The 22549-nt window shown below is 44.7% G+C and overlaps 2 protein-coding genes and 1 long non-coding RNA gene across 3 annotated transcripts in view; 1 reads left to right on the top strand and 2 right to left on the bottom strand.

The window, feature by feature from the left end:
- LOC130381821 (E3 ubiquitin/ISG15 ligase TRIM25-like) overlaps positions 1–10780 on the bottom strand; it is a 32133-nt gene extending 21353 nt beyond the window's left edge. The window contains exon 1 of the mRNA XM_056589606.1: positions 9659–10780. The gene's annotated coding sequence lies outside the window, so the exon portion shown is untranslated. The remainder of the gene's footprint in view (positions 1–9658) is intronic.
- Positions 1128–22549, bottom strand: part of LOC130381811 (NLR family CARD domain-containing protein 3-like) — a 119455-nt gene continuing 98033 nt past the window's right edge. The window contains exon 14 of the mRNA XM_056589587.1: positions 1128–1805. Coding sequence (XP_056445562.1) covers positions 1255–1805 — 551 coding nt within the window. The 3' untranslated portion in view covers positions 1128–1254. The remainder of the gene's footprint in view (positions 1806–22549) is intronic.
- On the top strand, positions 13919–16498 carry LOC130381828 (uncharacterized). Its single transcript, XR_008895475.1, has 3 exons — positions 13919–14176; positions 14685–14741; positions 15593–16498. It is a non-coding gene; the product is annotated as an uncharacterized LOC130381828 (long non-coding RNA).

Below are 22549 nucleotides of genomic sequence, written 5' to 3'. Positions count from 1 at the left end.
AGCCAAAGAAAACCTTTGTATGTTTATAGATACATGTGGATGTGCACGTGTGTTTGTGTGCTTGTGTATATGTGTATTTATATGTGCATGTGTGCGCTTGTGTGTCTTTATATATGTACGTGTGTGTGTTCATATATATGCGTGTGTAGTGTTTGTGTGCTCGCTTGTTTGAATATGCATGTGTGTGTTTCTATATGGGTGTTACTGTGTGTGTATATGTGAGTTTATATTTATATATACTAGGACTGGACAAGTTACACAATCTTATTTTAACACGATTAATACAAATTGACGCATTACAGCAAAGGGCCCAGAGGAAGGCTGAGCCTTAGAAGCTTTGAGACGTTTGGGGCACCAGACCTTGCGACGGGGGGGGGGCTCTCTAACACAGCTACCCTGAGGGGGGGCAACAAGATCGGGGCAGTCCCCGTGGGGGTCGGTCGGGGGACGTAGATTCAGTGAAACACACAGGGAGATAACTTGATGACCACTATCTGAGAAAACATAGACCCACCCAACCCGCTGAGCCGTCCCACACATGTACATCAGTCTGTACCCCCCCTCCGATCCTGATCAGGCCAGAGCAGCTCCTCTACAACCCAGCAGAGCTCACCTGAGGCCTCTCTATGCCCTCACTCATGAGTCAAGGGCTTTGCCCGTTGAGTCTGAACAGGAGAGCAGTGAGTGAGACCAATTGGTAATTGGGCGTGGCGTTCTGAAGGCCAGTGGTCTCCAGGTGAACCAAGTGGGCTAAATTATGAGATTTGTGTTTTAGAGTATTCCAAAATTGTGATTTAGATTTTCTATATGCGTAAAAACAATGGAATAGTGCTTAGAGTTTAGCAGTCTGGAGTCTTCTGGTTGATACATGAGCTTCAAGTTTTCAGAATTGTGTGCATAGTTCCATTTTTGTGTGTTTACAATCGAGAAAAACTGTAAAACCTCGGACAACCAGAGAGCAGTGATTACCCCCCCTCACCACCTCACCCTCTGCCCTCCCCTCGAACCTACCCCCCCCCTCACCCCCCCCTCAGCCCCCTCCCCTCAGCCTCCATACCCTCACCCCCACCCTCAACCCCTCCCTCTCCCCACCCCCCCTCCCCTCCCCCAGCCCCCCTCACGCACCCTTCATGTGTGTGTGTGTGTGTTTGTGTGTGTGTCTGTGAGTGTGTGCGCGTGTATGTGTGTGTATGTGTGTGTGTGTGTGTGTGTGTGTGTGTGTGTGTGTGTGTGTGTGCGTGTGTGTCTGTGTGTCTACAACCGACACAGAGACACTGAGGCCCCCCTCTCTACCCACACCCCAGGGAGGAGGTCCTCCTGGGTGAAGGAGGCCTGGAAGGTGTGGAGGTGTGTCAGTGTGTCTGAGGACCCTCCTCCACCTGGGGACACTCTGTAAAAGGACAGAGAGCCAGCAGGCCGGTCCAGATACACTCCTACTCTGGTGGAGCCAGCGGGGCGGAGAGGGAGGGCTGTCTTTATACCGTCGTACCGGGCAGAGTAACGATCATCACGACAATCAAGACTCCAGGACTTGTTGTTCCCTCCAAGACTGCTGTCACCACCCTGTCCTCTCCTTGGGATTCCTCTGTATGTCACTCCTATACTAACCCTTCCTTCCCTCTCTACCTCCCAGTAACAGCGGGCAGTCAGAGCCTCTCTACCCAACACCTGGGCCCAGAAGTCAAATCTCTCAGGGTGATACGGATACGACTGGTTCTCTTCAACCCCCGTCACCTTCCTGTTGTCCTCAGACAGAGAGAGTCCTCTGTTGGCCGTGTTGGGGTCCAGGGTGAGGTCACAGGCATCTGAGGGAGAACCAGACATGATGAGCTGCTGACCTCAGAGACACTGGGGAGTGTTCAGATGTTTCTGTTCTGTTGAGCCGGCGTCTCCCCGCTAATCTGAGGAGCGGCGCCGCCACGCAGCGCTTCAGCGGCCCGCCCCCTTCAGCGGCCCGCCCCCTTCGGCGGCCCGCCCCCTTCGGCGGCCCGCCCCCTTCGGCGGCCCGCCCCCTTCAGCGGCCCGCCCCCTTCAGCCCTCTCCCCTGAAACCATCGGTGAGAGCAGCGGCCCCCAACCTATGGGTTGGGACCCGGTACCGGGTCATGACCCACGTGTTACCGGGTCATGACCCACGTGTTACCGGGTCGTGATTCACGTGATACCGGGTCGCCGAGAAACAATAAATAATGTATCTATCTTTTAATTAATTAGAATTAGAAGGGGCACATTGGCCGCCTGGTAACCAATCGTATGTCACAACCCCTCTCCACGTCCGCACGCAGATATGAAATAAAAACAAGTGTGAAACTCTTCAAATGAAGGAACACGGATGGGTGGTATCGGACAATGGCCAGGCCCATACTGGGACAAAGGACACGCCCATACTGGGACATTTGTGGGGGGCCTCCAGCAGAACATGTTAGTCTTGTTGCAGAGTGGGATACTTCCATCCCACCACTAGGGGCAGTAGTGCCATCGCTGTGCACAGTACCTCAACGCTACCTATCCTGAGCTAGCCAGTGGATGTACGGTCGCTATGCAGGAGAGCCACGGTTATGGGTTGTCAATAAATAAGTTATGAGTAAAGTCTGTCTCCGTATCCTTAATGTTAGTATACCCAAAATACTGAGACCAGATGTTATCTTCATGATCATGATTATGTCTGATCATAATCACAACATTACCAAAAATCCATTTCATAATATAACAATGTAATACCTGCTGGGTTTTGTACAAGCAGGTTTAATTGTGACGGTCGACAGTATTAATATACGTAAGATACATGATGTCAGCCATCATCTTCATTCCCAGTAGGATCTGAACTCACTTCCTGCTGTGTGGATGGACTTTCCATCTCAATAGTGAGTGTGTGATGTGATGAATTAAACAGACACTTACACTTCATTAGAGATGGTCTCAGCCTCCTCACTCCACTGGGCTCCACACTGGGGGGGAATCAAATTGAGAGCGGCATGTTGAAACATTCACCTTCATCATCTGCTGTCTCATCTCATTCTACACAACATTAGTTACAGCTGCATTTTCAAACCACTTTATCTAGCAGCACAAACACGCACGCACGCACGCACGCACGCACGCACGCACACACACACACACACACACACACACACACACACACACACACACACACACACACACACACACACACACACACACACACACACACACACACACACTATTATAGTCCCCTGACGTAAACATCAGTATCAGTAGAGTCTGATAACAACCAACCGGTATGTTTTCATCGTCTGTTTGAAACGCCTACCTCTCCTCTCTGGAGGGGCGTCCATCGTTAAAGCTAGCAGGTTGTTCCATAGACTGGTCACTCTCACAGGAGTCACTGCTGGATCCAGGGGAGTCTGCTCTCTGCTGCTGCTCTGGGCTTCAACGCAACACACACACAACTTTTACTCAGACTAATGATGGAGTCATGATGTATCACTGCTGAGCTCTGAGATGGACAAAAGTCACAGCCAGAGAGATCCTCTTCTTACCTCTTAGCTTTGTTCCGGCGGCCATGTTGCCCAGACAGAGTGGTCCTAGAGGTAGCACCCCCCTCCTCTCTCTCCTCATCCATAGTAGACTGGAGACCTGGACACAAACACAACTACATATTGTTTCTGTGGATTCTATTTGGGTACCGAACGAATTACTGTAGTGAAGACTTCCTATCCATCTCCTGTCCGATATACACTCTATCACTCTCTATATCTAGATCTGTACACTCTATCACTGTCTGTGTCTAGATCTATACAATCTAGCACTATCTGTGTCTAGATCTATACACTCTATCACGATAGAGTAGTATGTATGTCTGCTGCCTTTCTGTCCATGTGCTGCATGCTGTCTGTCTGTGTCTGTCTGTCTGCATCCTGTCTGTCTGCCCTTCTGTCTGGGTGCTGTCTGTCTGTCTCTCTGCGTCCTGTCAGCCTGTCTGCCTGTCTATCTGTTTGCGTCCTGTCTGTCTGTCTGTTTCTCTGTCCGTCTGTCTGTCCTTCGGCGTCCTGTCTGCCTGTCTGTCTCTCTGTCTGTCTGCGTGCTGTCTGCCAGTCCCTATTACGTTGCTTTTATATTTTTACATTTACCTTTAGGGCATTAAGCAGACGTTTTATCCAAAGCGACTGACAACGGTTTGTTCACACACAGACACACCGTCGGCGGAGGCCCCCACGCAAGGCGACGGCCATCCCATACTGGGACAAAGGACACGCCCATACTGGGACTACTGGGACAAAGGACACACCTATACTGGGACGAAGGACACGCCTATACTGGGACAAAGGACACAACCATACCGGGACAAAGGACATGCCCATACTTGGACAAAGGAAACGCCCGTACCGGGACATTTGTTTGGGGCCCCCAGCAGAACATGTTAGTCTTGTTGCAGAGTGAGACACTTCCATCCCACCACTAGGGGCAGTAGCGCCATCGCTTTGTGCAGTAGCTCACCGCTAGCTATCCTGAGCTAGCCATTTGATGCACGGTCGCTATGCAGGAGAGCCACGGTTACGGTTTGTCAATAAATAAGTTAAGAGTAACGCCTGTGTCCGTCTCGTTGATGTTAGTATACCCAAAATACTGAGCCCAGATGTTGGCTTCATGATCATTATCATGATTATGTCTGATCATATTCACAACACTACCAATTATCCAATACATAATATAACAATGTAATACCTGTTTGGTTTTATACAGGTAAGGTTAATTGTGACAGTCGACACATGATGTCATCTTCCTTCCCAGTAGGATCTGAATGAACGTCACCTCCCGCTGTGTGGATGGACTTTCCATCCCAATAGTTATTGTGTGTTGTGAAGAATCAAACGAAACAGACACTTACACTTTAGCGTTGGCTCTTGGACAACCAGCTTCTTCATCTCCTTGTCCAGTGTCCCTACGTAAGACGGAGGACGGAACTCCACCTTCGTCCAGTCCCTGGTGGGTGGAGGATCCTTCAGGGATCTGAAGGTCTGGATGACGTGGAGGTGGTCTTCAGTTTGTGAGAGCTGCTTCACCTCTGAGCTTCTACTGGTCAGATCTTCTATTTCCTGCCCCAGCTCTTTGATGAGGTCATCAGCTTCTTTCTCTTTGGATTTTAGTTTCTTTTGAACAGTTTGGTAGAAATCATTCAGAGTCTTTTCAACAGAGCGCTTCAGAGCAGTGAGGATCTCCCCACCATGGACCATCTCTTTGCCTGCTTTTGCTTTGCTCAGTTCCACTGTGTCATTGATGTCCTGACTCTTTTTTTGTCTCTCCTGGATCATCTGCTGAAACTCGGCCTGCTTCTTCCCAAGCTGGGCCATAATCCCTTCATATTCCTCATTTGGAGGCACAACAGGATGGGACTTGTGATCCGTCATTGTGCACAACACACACACACACACACACTCTCCTGGTCAGTCTTGCAGAAGTCCAGAAGTCAGTTGTGTCTCTTACACATACTGTCTTCCAGACGGAAGTCCTCTTCAGACCCGGAAGCAGCAGAGGCCAATCCTAGAAAACATGTTTTATCAAGTTTTAAAACATTACATTATTATTACATTTACATTGTGGGCATTCAGCAGACGCGGGGAAGTCCTGCAGAGTATAGGTGAACTCTGAACAAGTGAGTCTTGTATCTAACTTGTATATTAACGGTCAAAAGAGGGTTTACCCTCTTAGTTCTAATACAAGTGTTTTTAATATTGTATATTCCTCTTATTTCAATCAGAAATCTTCAAAACGGCGCCCTGCCAACAGCATCAATGAGGATTACAGTAAACCTGGTGGACTCACCTTATAATGAGGATTACAGTAAACCTGGTGGACTCACCTTATAATGAGGATTACAGTAAACCTGGTTGACTCACCTTATAATGAGGATTACAGTAAACCTGGTGGCCTCACCTTATAATGAGGATTACAGTAAACCTGGTGGCCTCACTTTATAATGAGGATAACAGTAAACCTGGTTGATTCACCTTATAATGAGGATTACAGTAAACCTGGTTGATTCACCTTATAATGAGGATTACAGTAAACCTGGTGGCCTCACTTTATAATGAGGATTACAGTAAACCTGGTGGCCTCACCTTATAATGATGATTACAGTAAACCTGGTGGCCTCACCTTATAATGAAGATTACAGTAAACTTGGTGGACTCACCTTATAATGAGGATTACAGTTAACCTGTATCTGACTATTAAATCTATAAAGTCTTGTTCTTTGTCTCCAGACAGAGAGACATGCCTATACTTTGCATTCCATTTAAAGTAATAATTCACTCTCAAAGCACATTTCTATCATTTGTCTAAAATAAGATACGTATGTGTCTAAACCACGTCATTAAGGGGTGAACGGTCTCTGACTCCGGCCCAGCTGAAACATTTGACGTCACAACGCTACGCATCCAGAGGTCGGAGAGAGGAGTTAACAGGGATGCTCTTTTTCTCTCCCTGGAAACTATCTAGAGTGTCAAATAAAACGTTATCCAATTGACAGAAAGCAACACTTGTCTACAACATGGGAAGTATGGGTGTGGGTGGTGGGTAGAGTACTGAAAATCAATACTCAAGTAAAAGTAAAATTACTTCCTTAAAAATCTACTTTAGTAAAAGTAAATATTCCAATTGGAAAACCTACTTGAGTAAGAGTAAAAAAGTACTTTGTTTTAAAGTTACTCAAACTACAAGTTACTTTACATTTTGTATTGGAGTGCTTGGATCAGTGAAAAATACATAACCTGTTAGAATGTGTGAGGGAGTGAGGGAGAGAAAGAGATGCACTCCGAAAACATTTCTTCACAAGTTGTAGGCCTACAACAAAAGCAATATGTACAACAAAAAATGTAATTTCATTTCAAACAAATTTGCATTAAGCTCTGTGCATGTGACAAAAGGCAAGAGCTTTGTAGGAACACAACCAATTAAACACAAACGAGACTGACTTGGTTGGCTGATTGGGCAATCAGATTATCCAGCCTACGCACATAGCATGCACGCACACTCACAGAGCCAGACACGACAATGACGAACAAGTTTGTGAGTGGTCTGCAGAATACAGTGTAACATAGTATCTTTAGAATTATATAAACTATACGTGGACCGTAACTCCGCACCCCCTGGCGAAAATATCTTCCTGCGCGTCTGCATCCATGCGTTTCTAGTCCTCAGTCCCAACGTAACGGTTGACTCGTCTCCTCGGCTATGGAATCGCAACAATGTTGCAACCTAGGGAGGGTGCGTTGCTAACCTGTTGTATTACAGTCAACGAAGATAATGTCTCTATCAAAATACTCATTTTAATGAAGGCACAATGGAAAATGTAATTTAGTATAGAGTAGAATTCTAAATCAAATATTTACTCAAGTAAGAGTAAAATTACAGACTTAAAAAAGGAACGTGAAAAGTACTCGTTACCCGAAAAGTTTTCTTTTCGGGTAACTTGCGTTACTTGTAATGCATTACTACCCACCACTGCCTATAGTATAGTAATAATAACCACAAATGGACATGTGTATTTTACAGATGTAAACGACAGCATATTATTAGACTGCAACTGCTGTAATTGATGCTGTGACCTAATTTTTTGACCTCAGTTCAGGAGGGTGGCTTCTATGTGACCCAGTTAGTTAACCCCTCAAGTGTAACTCATGTAAATATTTCATTTGCATAAATCTGAGATTGGTTCAAGATGCTAAATAACACCTCTACACCAATTTCAGAATGTTTTATCCATCGGATTAGCAACCTTTTCAACATGCAGTGCCCGTTGGACATTTTCTCGTCAATTTATTTTTATTATTATTATTTTTTAATTGTGCCAATGATTATGCTGCCCCGTGCCAGTGGTGGCCCGCGTGCATAGGGTTGCCGACCCCTGATCTAGAGCATCAAATACAACGTTATCCAAATGACACAAAGCTACACTTATCAACAACATGGGAAGTATTTAGTAATGCTGAATCATTATGAATTAAATAAAGTAGCCTATAGTATAGTAATAATAACCATAAATGGACATGTGTATTTTAGAGATGTAAATGACAGCATATTTGTAGTCTGCAATTACTGTAATTTACCTCATTTTCTGACCTCAGTTCAGGAGGGTGGCTTCTATGTGACGCAGTTAGTTAACCCCTCAAGTGTAACAAGTGTACACCAAGTTTCAGAATGTTTTATCCATCAGGACGGCCACTACAAGCATTTACACTGTGAATACCTTAAAATGAAAAAACATAGAAACATAAATCTGCAATGATTATTGCCTGGATTATTCTGGATTCCTGACGGACAGGTTGGTTGCATTTAGTGAGCATATAACCATTCTGCTCCAGCCAATGTCAATTTAGTTCACGATTGAATGTTATTGCTTGTTCTCTACCTGGTAGGCAAACATTCAAAACTTTGAACTCCTCAATGCAATGTCTTACAATTATCGCTAATGGAAACAGCATTGCAAATCAATAAATATGTAGTAGTAAGAATAAGTTTATGCACCCATGCTAAAGTTGACTAAAATTAGGAATAAAAAATCATCTTAATCCCTTACTTAAAAAAATGAGGAAAAATCCGACCTTTTAGGCCAACAATTTTCTTTGTCAATGAATAATGTATCGTAAATAAATTGGAGAACATTTCTGAAGTTTTCACAAAATGTTCACTTTACAGCACAATCATCCTCACAGACATTACGGTTCAAAATAGCATTTGGCATTCGAAATAAGGCCTGAACACAGAGGTTAAGAATGTTTTATGCATCAGGCGGCCATGAGGAGCGTTTAACTAAGACCTGAAGTTATAGCGCCCCCTATGGGAATCTCTGCACCAATCTTTTTCGAAATCTAAGTTAGAGGGACAACAAAAGGTCTGAGAAATTTGAAAACGTTTTACCACTCAGAGGTTGAGATATGGGCCGTCCAAATATAAATAATAACTGCAACAATAACAACAGGTCTCCACAGATACTACCTAACCAGATTCCCAGCGTTAAAGTCACCGAGGGTCACCGGGTGCTTGACTCCCAGCTGAAAGGTTCTGAGTGCAATCCCCAATGTCTGGAGTCTTCAAGATGACCCCAACCCCTGTCTCTGTACTGTCTAACCCCTACCTGCTCCTTAATGACCTGTCTCTGTACTGTCTAACCCCTACCTGCTCCTTAATGACCTGTCTCTGTATTGTCTAACCCCTACCTGCTCCTTAATGACCTGTCTCTGTATTGTCTAACCCCTACCTGCTCCTTAATGACCTGTCTCTGTACTGTCTAACCCCTACCTGCTCCTTAATGACCTGTCTCTGGACTGTCTAACCCCTACCTGCTCCTTAATGACCTGTCTGTACTGTCTAACCCCTACCTGCTCCTTAATGACCTGTCTCTGTACTGTCTAACCCCTACCTGCTCCTTAATGACCTGTCTCTGTCTAACCTCTACCTGCTCCTTAATGACCTGTCTCTGTACTGTCTAACCCCTACCTGCTCCTTAATGACCTGTCTCTGGACTGTCTAACCTCTACCTGATCCATAATGACCTGTCTCTGTACTGACTAACCCTACCAGCTCCTTAATGACCGGTCAACAACTGTCATCAACCTACTGATAAGATTCAAAGTTATTCATATTTATGGTCTATCACGGATAAGAGTGGACTACAGTACCTTCGTCGTCTTCCTGCTGTGATGAAGTGAGCCACACCAAACCGTTAGACTCATAACAAGGAAATGATGAACCAACCAGTTGGACCAGTTCCCCTCTAAGGTCAAACTCCTCCCAGCCTCCGATTTGTTATGAGTTGCGACTTTCCGGTCACTGGGCGCTGTTGTCTCTGTTAACTTTGGACGAGGGGCAGGGTGTTTTTTCCTAGACGCAGATTCATAGACCCTCTCATTCTCAAGGAGGGGAAAGGTGTGGCGATGCTTCCCGGACGTTTCTATTGCACTATTTAATAACCATTCATCATCCACACAGAAGGCCTCAAAGGGCTTCAAACGTGTCTGATACGATCAAGTTCACCATGCGGATATCATACTCCCTGTGCTGGTTAAACCGCTATAATAACCGCTAACCGCTAACCGCTATAATAATCAGTTTATGAAAATATGAAGCATGGACAGAGAGCTCTGACCTCTGTCAACTCATGGTGTGTTCCTTAATCCTCGGACACCAGCCTTCCGAGTTGCACTTTTGACATAATTTCCGGTCTCTGAGCATTTATAGTGTTCCAGTTTATATACTCTTGTGTTCCATGCCAGTCTCTGGGTATGGCGAAGGGTATGTGATGATGTGGGGCTATTTTAATTCCAAAGGCCAAGGTGACTTTATCAGGATGCATCGATCCAGGATCCAATAACTAAATGGCCTTTCAAAATAAACATCTGCCTGCCTCTATGGGAATTTAACATAGGGGTCGCTATACTTATGCACCCTGAATTTGAATGAAGAACATTTATTTATTCACAATACATTATTCATTCACAAAGAAAATTGGTGGCCTAAAAGGTTGGATTTTTCCACATTTGTTTAATTAAGGCATTAAGGCATAAACGTATTCTTACCACTGTATTATTAAACCACCTTGCCGAGAAATCTGAATTATAGCCTACATAAAATAAGTTAACATTTTCTATTGAGTTTCTTGGCTTTCCACTTGACATTGGGATTAGATGATGTATCTACACATATCATCAACCTATTGATAAGATTCAAAGTTATTCATATTTATGGTCTATCACGGATAAGAGTGGACTACAGTACCTTCGTCGTCTTCTTGCTGTGATGAAGTGAGCCACACCAAACCGTTAGACTCATAACAAGGAAATGATGAACCAACCAGTTGGACCAGTTCCCCTCCCAGTTGATACTCCTCCCAGCCTCTGATTTTATATGAGCTGCGTATTTACGGTCACAGGGCGCTGTTGTCTCTGTTAACTTTGGACGAGAGGCAGGGTGTTTTTTCCTAGACGCAGATTCATAGACCCTCTCATTCTCAAGGAGGGGAAAGGTGTGGAGATGCTTCCCAGACGTTTCTATTGCACTATTTAATAGCTATTCACTATTCATCGGAATAGGAATGAACGCAGTCGAGGTCAAGATGACGGAGATAGCGTGTTAATCCTGAAAACTAGCCCCCGATGCGAGGTGAGGGTCAGCGGCTAGCTGTCACTCAAGAGGCTGCGCCCAGGCCCGCCGCTCCCTATACGCAGAGTACGCAGAGTGCGGAGGGCACCAAGTACCTGGGGGGGGGGGGCACCAAAAATTAAGGTTTAAAAAAAAGAAGAAGAAATTACATTATTGAATTATAACAATATATTAATTAGTTATCCTAATTAATATATTAGTATATTAATACATTAGTTATCCACAATTTAATGTCGAGCTGCCTAGGGCACCGAAACGGCCAGCGGTGGCCCTGGCTGCGTCCCTTATTATTCATACATTTTAACCTCAAATAAAAAAACAGCTAGCCTAAAAAAATAAAACACCCCCCTCAGTGTTGTAATGGAGATATGAACTAAACATACTGACTAGAATGGTTTTTTGGACCTGGCTGTAAATGGGTTTAATAAGACTCTGAAAACGGCCTGTTTAACATGTTAGGGGCCACTCACACTAGGGCCGTTTGCCTGTTCCGTGCTGCAGGAAGATTCAGCACGATTCCCCCCCTCCCCACTCCCCCCGCGGGCCCGTGGTCACACTGCTCCCAAAGGCCGTGGCCTGGGCACGATTGCTCCTTCATACATACGTCATCACGTCCTAATACGATAAATACGTCATCACCAAGCGTCCTCGCCGCCATAACAACAATGGAGAACAACAACGTGAATGCTGTCGTCGGCCCAGATTTCAAGTAAACACTCGACTTCACTATCGCACCAACGTAAACCCACTCGTGAACCGCTTGCCGCCATTGATTAAAATGATTGTTGTGGGGAAGAAGGGCATGGACCTATAAAGAAAGAAGGGTCGCGCAAGGACTACGTCATCCAGCTCACGTTGCGTATCCGCGCGCGTGCGCGTGTCATCTCATTAGCATCTGTACTTTGGCCACGGCACACCTCTCCCAAGTGTGCCGCGGCCAAGGGGCTGTTCCGTGCTGGAATACGGATGGCTTGGTAACACTAGCCAAACGTTTTAGACTTTAGTATGCAAATGAGCTCGGGCACGGGGCCGCGGCCCTAATGTGAGTGGCCCCTAAGTCAACGAAGAATTGCTCACTTTTGGTACCACCTCGTAGTGGCCACCCGGTGCTACTGCAATGTTTGTCATTTCCACATTGGATGCTGATAGAACTCGCTGTGGTTGGGGCTTGGCATAGACATCTTTTATCATAGACGGAGCATCGAACGCTACCGCCTACTGGCGCTGACGAGACGCGGGGCCGCCATCTTGGAGTGGTCTATGTGCTTTTCTTAGGCCCCGTTTACACAAAGGGAAAACGCTGATATTTCCACGCGGTTTGGCCTTTCATTTACACGAAAACGCTGTTTTTATCACTGAAAACGATAATTTCAAAAAACTCCGGCCAAAGTGGAGATTTCTGAAAAGGCCGGTTATGTGTTGTCGTGTCAATGGGGAGAAACGGGGTTTTAGGTTCTGAAGCCTCACATTATGCGCCAGGAAATGCTTAACGTCATATGAGCGCCCTATGTTTACAGTTTGTTTGTTACAGGAAGACGCTCGTGTTATTTGTTGTTGTTGATTCTGAGGTTTCTGATTGGCTTGCATGGCTATATCCTTCTCACTACACTGCCGCCCATAGGTTTGGCATAGTTATAATGGCGCTCAACGGCGTATTTATGCGTTTTGATGTAAACGAAAAAAAAAATTGAAAACGATGTTGCGTGTTATTTTTGAAAACGGAGGGGGGGAAATATTTGTTTCTATAAATACCCTGCTACGTATAAACGTGGCCTCATAAAGTCAAAAAGGGGCAAACTAATCTAAAATAATAATTGTTAAACATAGGCCTATAGAGAACCATCAGGGAATTAGTAACTTATACTTCCATGGTCGGTAAACAATGCGACTGCGATCGCTCAGACCTCTCGCTCAGGGCCGTGGCACCAAATCCTGGGCCCTGTATACAAGAGGTACTGATGCCCCCCCCCCCCCCCCCCCCGAATTCCCCCTACCAGCCCCCTGTGCTGAACTTTTGACGGGGGGGGGGGGGGGTAGAGAACAATTGTTGATGGAGAACGGGGGGGACGTGGCCGTGTGCGACTCCTAGCACTATGGGCTGGTGGATAATTCAAAAGAAATATATTTTTTTTTTTTTTTTTTGCCATCTGCCCCCCCTCTGCCTTGGGCCCCCCCACAACTGTCCACCTTTCCCGCGCAGTCTGACGGCCCTGCTCTCGCTTATGATGCTACAATGCTAACAATGCTAAAAAACAAGAATATTTCTGCATCCGGTACGTCATGAAGTAGGGCGTGGCTAGGCTCCCAAGATGCGGAACCTGTGCGATTTCTTTCAAACGTTCTATAGGCTATATAGGCTATATTTTACATGGATTGATTTGTTTTAATATGCAAGTAGGTGGATTTTAAAAAAAATACTGTCGCCAGTAACAATTTCAACAATTAAAACATTAGCATATTGAACACTGGAGCAATATTTAAAATCCGGAAGCGCTTCCACACTGGCATGTCGTTCCAAACTCTGAATGCTACAAACACGCAGCACTCTAGCCTTATCTCCATAGAGCGCGACTAGCAAGGAAGTGACTTTGGGAAAACAGCCACAGCCTATTCACCTTATTATGCCACGCCCCATGTCCATGCTTGATTTCCGTGCGGCTATCCATCAGCTGTAAAGTGTGGACGGTCCTGCCCACGTGGGTCATCCTACCCATAGATGTGGGCTGGGCCTGGGCGCTGACGTCACACACACAGAGAAAAGACCCAAAGCGCTCCGAGCAACGAGCGAGCGCTCAGTGCAGTCTGGCCCAGACCCCGGACTGACAGTGGCTCTGTGTTGCGTATAATACTATATGTCTTTTGTCGTTTTTAAATCGTCAAAGAATGCTCGGCTAATTTTATCAATCGTTTGTTTTATTGTATTCTGCAGGACGTTAAGTGTTGGTATTTAGTTAACGGTTATCGAAACTAACGGTTGGACCCGAACATGAATGACATTAAACTGGCTGTGCTGGGCAGCGAGGGAGTGGGGAAATCAGGTGAGGATGCGCCCTGGTGAGAGACAGGTGTCCCGTGGAGGGACAGGTTGTTAGGGAACAGGGCGGCGAGGGTTCAGCGTCAGGCAGGCAGTCAGACTGACAGGCAAGGACTCGACGACAGGCAGGTAGTTGGGCAGGCAGGGGTTCGGCGACAGGTAGGCAGAGTGATGGACGGAGAACTAGGGAAGAGGGGAGAGGGTTATCAAGAGAACGGGAACACTGAACTGGGTCTACAGAATGCTGATAGGACCGATACGAACTGGGTAGTTGTAAACGACGAACTGGCGCCGGCTGGATGGAGATCCCCGGCTGAAGTAGGAAGTGGAGATTTATGATCGAAGACGGGTGTGACGGAAGAATGAGGTACAGTGGCGTCAAGTGGCCACTAGATGGGGGTGTTGGACTGCGTAGCAGGACGCGGCGTGACGCTGGTGCCCCGTGGACGGACAGTGCACTGCGTGCCTAACATGACCCTCATATTAATAACCATATGCTTTTTGCTCCTCAGCTCTCATCGTTCGGTTCCTGACGCGGAGGTTAATCGGGGAGTACGCCTTGTTGACCGGTAAGACTCCTAACGTTGGTTTGGAGACTATTTATTTAGACCCCTATTAGAAGGCTTGCTTGTTTCTGACATAGTTGAATGCAGGTAAAACACATGTTATGGAATTGTGCATATACAGTAGGATATCATTCATATGCTGAAGTGAGAAACGTTATTTACATATTGATTTATGGGCTAAATATTAATTGTATTATTATGATTATTGCTATCTAGAATTGGACAACATTCAGGTAATTAGTATGATGAATTTGTTATACTATTCCTACTGCATTAGAATATGTCACATTTCCTGAAACATTCCTGTGTCAAGTGTCGTTCCTATCTTTGAAGGAAAGTAAACGAGTCATCAGTAGTTCATTAGAGGGAAGTGAAAAGTCAATAGGTTTAACCCGAGATTGTGTAGTTTCTCCACGAGGCAACGTGCTGTCAGGTTATCTGGCCTGCTGCTACACAATGTTTATGCTTATCAGCTCTCTCTCTCTCTCTCTCTCTCTCTCTCTCTCTCTCTCTCTCTCTCTCTCTCTTTTTTTTTCTCTCTCTCTCTCTCTCTCTCTCTCTCTCTCTCGCTCTCTCTCTCTCTCTCTCTCTCTCTCTCTCTCTTTCTCTCTCCCTAACCCTTATCACTAGTGCATTTAGGCTTGTCGCTCATTAATGTCCAAAGTCAATGTCCAGTGTCCTCCTTTGACAAAGGGTCCCTGTTTTTATAACGTGTTTATACCAATTATAAATCACCATACGGTTGAAACACACTACATTCTGACTTGTGGCTTGACTGTTCAGAATTTACATTTTCAGAGTTAACGTTAAATCTTAATTTATTTTGCATTTGTCGTGTTCTCTTCTCTCTGCAGTGTCCCTGAGCCTTCAGCCTCCAACTGTGTCATCCTGTGATGGACGAGGTCAGAGGTCAGAGTTCAGAGGTCAGGAGAATCCCAAGGTCATGTGACGTGGGTCAATCAACAATTATATATAGCAATTAATTTTTTTATCTTTTTCGCCATATTCAATTTTTTTATATGGAAACATTATACCATTGGTGCCAAAGACAAAAGTCTTACCCAATTGATTTTGGAGACCTTTGCATCGCTACTATGACGATTATTATTTTGATTATTATTATAACTACTAAAGCTTCAGCTGTGTGTCCCATGTGCAATAGAGCACATTTGTGTGCTTTCGAGAGGACGCCGGGAAATCGATTATTGATGACTGAGAGAAAAAAAAGAAGTGAAATCGATTATTGATGACTGAGAGAAAAAAAAGAAGTGAAATCGATTATCTTGAGTAAAGCGAGCTGCTTTTAACCGAATGGGTGCATGTTTACCAGCTGAACCTCATTCCACCACGCAATGTGATTATTCAAATCTATTTTATAAACTATTATGTGATTATTTTATGCTACTGTAAATACACCAATCCTTGGATAAACCTGACAGTTTATCCTTCGACGTATCATGTCGCTTTTTTATCTTTTTTTAATGATGACGTGATTTTTGCCTTTCTGATTAGGCTCTGATTTATACTGAATTTCGGATTTTTGTTCGTTTATCTGTTTTTTCTATGCTGCTATCTGTTACACTGGTCATAACATTCCTACTGCCATTTATCAATACAACTCCATTCTAAATGTTGTGAAATTCTGTTTTGTCATTCAAAAGTAGAATAAAGTTTATTTGTGAAATTTCAGCTTTATTGCTTTGATTAAATAGCTTACATTGTATATCGATTTTTGATTTGCATAGCATCCATGGTAAATAAAAAGACTGAACAGGAGCTTCCAGAGAAGAATCTTAACTTTACATAAATTCAGTTGTGTTTGACTTCGACAATTACAGTCCAATAGCATTTACGATAATGTTTGTTCAAAATGAATGCAATATGCTTGCCATTTTGCGTGTGAAGCTTAAAATTTAGCATTATATAATCAGAAATATTTCTGCTATATGCCCACAAAATAAATTGAACCTAATTAAATTTGGTAAAAAAATTTAAAATTCCATCGGCCAACCGTTATAGAAAATACTAAAGTTAGACATGTAGCGCAAGAACAGAATCTACATGGGAGACGATCTGGTGGCGGGAAATGAAAGCACGTGACCGAGCTGTGGATGATCCGTCTGCTGGCGACCGACAGCGGACACTGACGAAGGGCCGGCCGGATGCTGATGATGACATTTTAAATATTCAATGGAGCCTATATGGGGAGAGGCGAGGCACGCCAGACGGATGAAGGTCTATTTTAAAAAGAGACAACTGATGATTGGTCACTTGTTGGCTCCGGCGGAGACACGCAGGCCAGTAGGCCGGTGTCCAAGTCCACGTCGATCCATTATCCGCTAAAAGCACAGTTTGCAGATTTGGCGTCGTGTGCGTCTGTCGACTGATATTTCATGTGGTGGGTCATTAAATGGTCCTTATTCGTCCCTTTGCGCGCAGACGGGAAGGTCACACGCATGCGGACACACATGCACATTGTGCACACACGCATCCACACACCATAAAAAGTACGAATATAACTGCAGTGACCTGAGATCGCCACAAGATGGCGCGATTGGTGCAAACTATTTTCCAAATATGTTATTTATGCTATATTTAATCCGTTTTCACACCCTTAACGCATATAAATGCAAGTAAATATAATCTGCAAGCTTCCTTGAATATCCTATATGCACATTTAATAAATGAATATGACTATTTGATATTGTAATATTTACTTCATTTAAAATAGTGCTTCTGGTACTTTAGTCCCCATGTCTCCAAGCCTGGCCCACAGGGTGATTAGTCTGTTTTAACGAGATCAAACCTCTATTAGTGAGTCAGCGGCATTGCTTTTGTCGGTTGATAGATGCAGTGACTACGATGCCTCTGATGGGTTACGTTTAACCTCTGACCTCTCACTATAGGAGCCATTTCCAGAATACGTGTTGGCAGGCATGTTTAAAGGTATATATCAAGCCTATGTAGGTATTCTGTTTGGGTTTTGTTGTTTATTTCATAGTCCAAATCAAAGTGTGTGTGTGTGTGTGTGTGTGTGTGTGTGTGTGTGTGTGTGTGTGTGTGTGTGTGTGTGTGTGTGTGTGTGTGTGTGTGTGTGTTCCTATACCTTCTTGACCCCCTGACCCTTAAGGTCACATACTGTTTATCTCAAGGTTTTTGCGTAGCAACATTACGATTGATGCACCACCCTAGCTCGCCGCTAACAGTAAAGACGTACCTCGCTGTAGCTAACCATTACCCCGTGGCGGCGGGGGTCCCCCCTCCCGCTAACTCCCCCGGACGGGAGGGCAGCCCCTGGCTCTCGCGGGGGGAGGAGGGATTAGCCTCAAGTACCCCGCGCTACCTGAAGCTAACGCTACGTCAAACAGGCCTAATGAGGCAGGTGTGTGTGTGTGTGTGTGTGTGTTAGTCTGTGTGTTTGCGTGTGTGTTTGTGTTATTGCATGTGTGTGTGTGTGTGTGTGTGTGTGTGAGTTTGTGTGTGTCTGTGTTTGTGTGTCTGTATGTGTGTGTTAGTCTGTTTGTGTGTTAGCCGGTTTGTGTGTCTGTGTGTGTGTGTTAGTCTGTTTGTGTGTGTGGGTGTGTTAGTCTGTGTGTGTGTGTGTGTGTGTTTCCAAAAATAACTGCCACTCAAACCGTCCACACAGGTCCTACTTTGGGTTCTATTAGGGAACATAAGCAGCGATTAGCACCTAAACTAGGAAGACGCACTCTGTTTATTAACAGAGCTTTAACCCTCCCTTAGAACACACAAAGTGCATTCAAAGTGCACTCAATGGACAATCCGTATGAGACAACGATGACCTTAAGACTGATTCATAGATATTGGAAAGGTCAGCTAATTTAACTAATTCACGGAGGAACTCGATTAGTGCAGAGTCTGTGGGCCAGAGAGTGGATGGTTACTGAAGACACTTTAAACTGTAAATCCAGAGCTGAGTGGTCGATCAGCTCAAGTGGGACCGGTGGAAAAGGCTTTATCTAAACTAGAACTGATCGCCGAAAAAAAAGGCATCACTGTAAATATTTGAATAGAATAACCCTTGTCTCATGTTGACCATAGCCGTTTTTACCGTATCTTTTAAGGTCTTTATCAAGAGCTTCATGCTAACAACGACTAGCGGTGTGTTTGCCTTTTTTTACATCACACCCAACAGGCCCCTTGCGATGTTGACATTCACAAAGCCTTATCTCTCCTACATCAAACTTTCATCGCAGCCAAAAGCTATTTCCATGTTCCTTTTTCTTGGCAGAGAGACCGTCTTATATAACCAGTGTGTTTTTTCCTCTTCGTTAACAAACCCGCCGACTCCTCCTCCTTACCGCCATTTGTTTCATCGTGTTTACGATTGTATAAATACAGAACACTTCCAGTGACCACAACCTCAGCTCCTAATCAGGGCACTGCCACGCCGTCCACAGGTGATGGCGTCAGGCCAGCAGCCCTTCCGTCACAGCTGACCCAGACGCATCGCCTCAACGGGTTCTTACCCAGAATCCTCTCTGGTCCGCCGGAGGAGAACCTTGGACCGTAAACCTGTGGCGGTCTTTCTCCTTGTGGCCTCGAACCAAACACACACCTCTAGACCCCAAACACACACCCCTAGACCCCAAACACACACCTCTAGACCCCAAACACACACCTCTAGACCCCAAACACACTCCCCTAGACCCCAAACACACACCTCTAGACCCCAAACATACACACCCCTAGACCCCAAACACACACTTCTAGACCCCAAACACACACCTCTAGACCCCAAACACACACCTCTAGACCCCAAACACACACCTCTAGACCCCAAACACACACCCCTAGACCCCAAACACACACCTCTAGACCCCAAACACACACCTCTAGACCCCAAACACACACCCCTAGACCCCAAACACACACCGCTAGACCCCAAACACACACCCCTAGACCCCAAACACACACCCCTCACCGAGTCAGAGCTCCACAGTGTGAACAGTGGAGGCTAAATACAGCAGGAATAACAATACATTATTACAAGGGATTTAAGGATGGCACATTTACAACCAAAGCAAATGACAACACAAACATGTAAGAATGGGAATGATTCCACTAATGAAGATGTCTATTACGTCAGTGAAAATAATACAGGAGTCATTTATTATGTTAGTTAGTTTGTTTATTAGTTGTCCCCTTGGGGAAATTCTTTTTCACAGTATCCTTCCGTCATTTCTCTTCTTAATTTCTCGTCATAGGCGCATAAAGAACATGCATAGCATACATTTATACATTCGACATTGAGGATAATGACAACAGACATAGGGTTGGGGTAATCTGACTGTAAACATGCTATCAAGGGTTTTCCTCCATAAGAGGTCATTCAGCTTTGATAACAGCCATGAATGAAAGGGCTATATCTTTTTTCAATAAGGTTTTTCTTGTACTGTGTATTATGGACGTTTTCATCATGATAGTGGGCCAATTTTAATGTTACAATTAAGAAATTAAAATGGGTTTTTAGTGTATTTCTACAGTGGCCAGTCGTAGAGTGACGCAGAGTCCTCCAGTGTACCTTTGCTCCTGGCTGCTTTTGCCACCCAATGAGAGGAACGGAGAAGGGACTCCCCCAGGCTTTAAGTCCCTCCGTCCACGGTGGGGTGGGGGGTGACCTGAGAGCTCGTTTGTTAAGCGGCTGTTTGACAGGCTGCTCCATGGAAGACTGCAGCTGAGCCCGCACTCACACACACACACACACACACACACACACACACAACACACACACACACACACACACACACACACACACACACACACACACACACACACACACACACAGACACACACACACACACACACACACATAGACACACTCTCACACACACACACACACACACACATATACACGTACATACACAAATACGCCTCCACCCACACACCGATGCATGCACACACATACAGAGTGCACACACACACACCCAATTTGATGCATGCAAAAACATACACATACACACTGAATCATACCCACACACATAAACACAAACACACACACACACGCACAAATACATGATACACACATGAGCATGACCACACATATGCACACACATTGATGCATGCACCCACTAACACATACACCTTACAGATGCATGCACAACCACATTTACACACAAAAGTACGCACACACACACACACACATGCACTTGCACACCCATAGATGCATGCCCACACACGCTCACACACACTCACCCACACATGCAAGCCCACAAGCACTTATGCACATGCACATCCATAGATACACGCACACACACACACACACACGCACTCTCACCCACACACACACACACACACACACACACACACACACACACACACACACACACACACACACACACACACACACACACACACACACACACACACACACACACACACACACACTCTCACCCACACATGAAGCCCAGGAGGAGAAAGGCACATTCACAGCCTATTGTTTAAAGTGTACTATCTATCACAGATAGCGCCGTTTAAACAGTACCGCTATCAAGACATAAATACACTAACGTTAAGCAAGGCTGAGGCGACTATCTTCGAATGGTGTTCTCGTGCTTATGCCTTGAACAACACTCCCCAGGCATGCAGGTGGGGGCTGGCCACTGCTCAGAGATAGGCCTGCTGTAGGTCTATCACCGTGTATAACGTACGGACACATTCAGCTAAAAACACCTCAAAGTCTCCATGATGTCTGCCTTGACAACCATGAATCACCGTCGACTTGACAAAACCTGCTTTGAAATCCTCATCGAGCGCCAAGAATGAAACTCTTTGAAACTCTTTTACGGATTCTAATCTGACAAAGCAAAAGTGTGAAGCAGTATGAGCCAGGAACTGTGTGTGTGTGTGTGTGTGTGTGTGTGTGTGTGTGTGTGTGTGTGTGTGTGTGTGTGTGTGTGTGTGTGTGTGTGTGTGTGTGTGTGTGTGTGTGTGTGTGTGTGTTGGCGGACAGTGTGATGGTGCGTTGGGGTTTGGAGCGTTCCTGTGATTGCTGTCAGAGCGATTGGCTCCTCTCCTTGGTCAACACATAGCTGTTATCTATGTTTGGCTGATCACAAACACATTTTCCACTCTGCTGAGATAATACACATGGTTCCTCTTCTGATTTCCTCTTTTATAGATTGCGTTCTCTGTTATTCACTGAGCAATGTTAGCATCTATCTAAGTGTGGAATCTGTGATGCAAAGATTAACCAAAACCTCTAAAACTTGTTGTCTTCTTGACTGTTTCAGTATAAATCTTTTCATTATTGTAAACCTGAGCTTTGAATGGTTTGTCTTTCCATCAAGGTTTCATATTCAAAACATACAAATGTATATCCATATAATAAAAATATGATTTGTTACTGTCAAAATATTATCTCATCTGTGCATTCAGGTGTCTACCGTTTGTCTTTAATAAACCCCACAACACATTTGTATTTGCAAAAAAACTGGTTTTATTAGGCCTGTGTATGTTTTTGTGTTCACAATTATAAAACTATGCATTAAAATGCATCGACATACATTCACATCTACTTATTTTGATTTCATAGACCTACTGCATTAGTTACATTAATATCAATCCAGACAATAGATAATAAAATGTATTAGGATATAAGTCATATAACCCAATTGGGTGATTTTCTCTCCATCTTTTAGGTGAGTGGGTGCTGATCATACACTTTTTTTTTCAAATCAATTATAAACAAATTCTTGGTCATTTTCTTTTTTTCACATAAAGCCTAGAGACTGCCCTGTAGCCTGTATGTAGGAATTAAAATTCACCGAAGGTATACCCTGTATCAATAA

Source organism: Gadus chalcogrammus, chromosome 4 (assembly GCF_026213295.1).
Source record: "Gadus chalcogrammus isolate NIFS_2021 chromosome 4, NIFS_Gcha_1.0, whole genome shotgun sequence".
NCBI classification, from domain to species: domain Eukaryota; kingdom Metazoa; phylum Chordata; class Actinopteri; order Gadiformes; family Gadidae; genus Gadus; species Gadus chalcogrammus.
The sequence above is the reverse complement of the archived record's forward strand: the minus strand, read 5'-3'. Positions and strand labels throughout refer to the sequence as shown.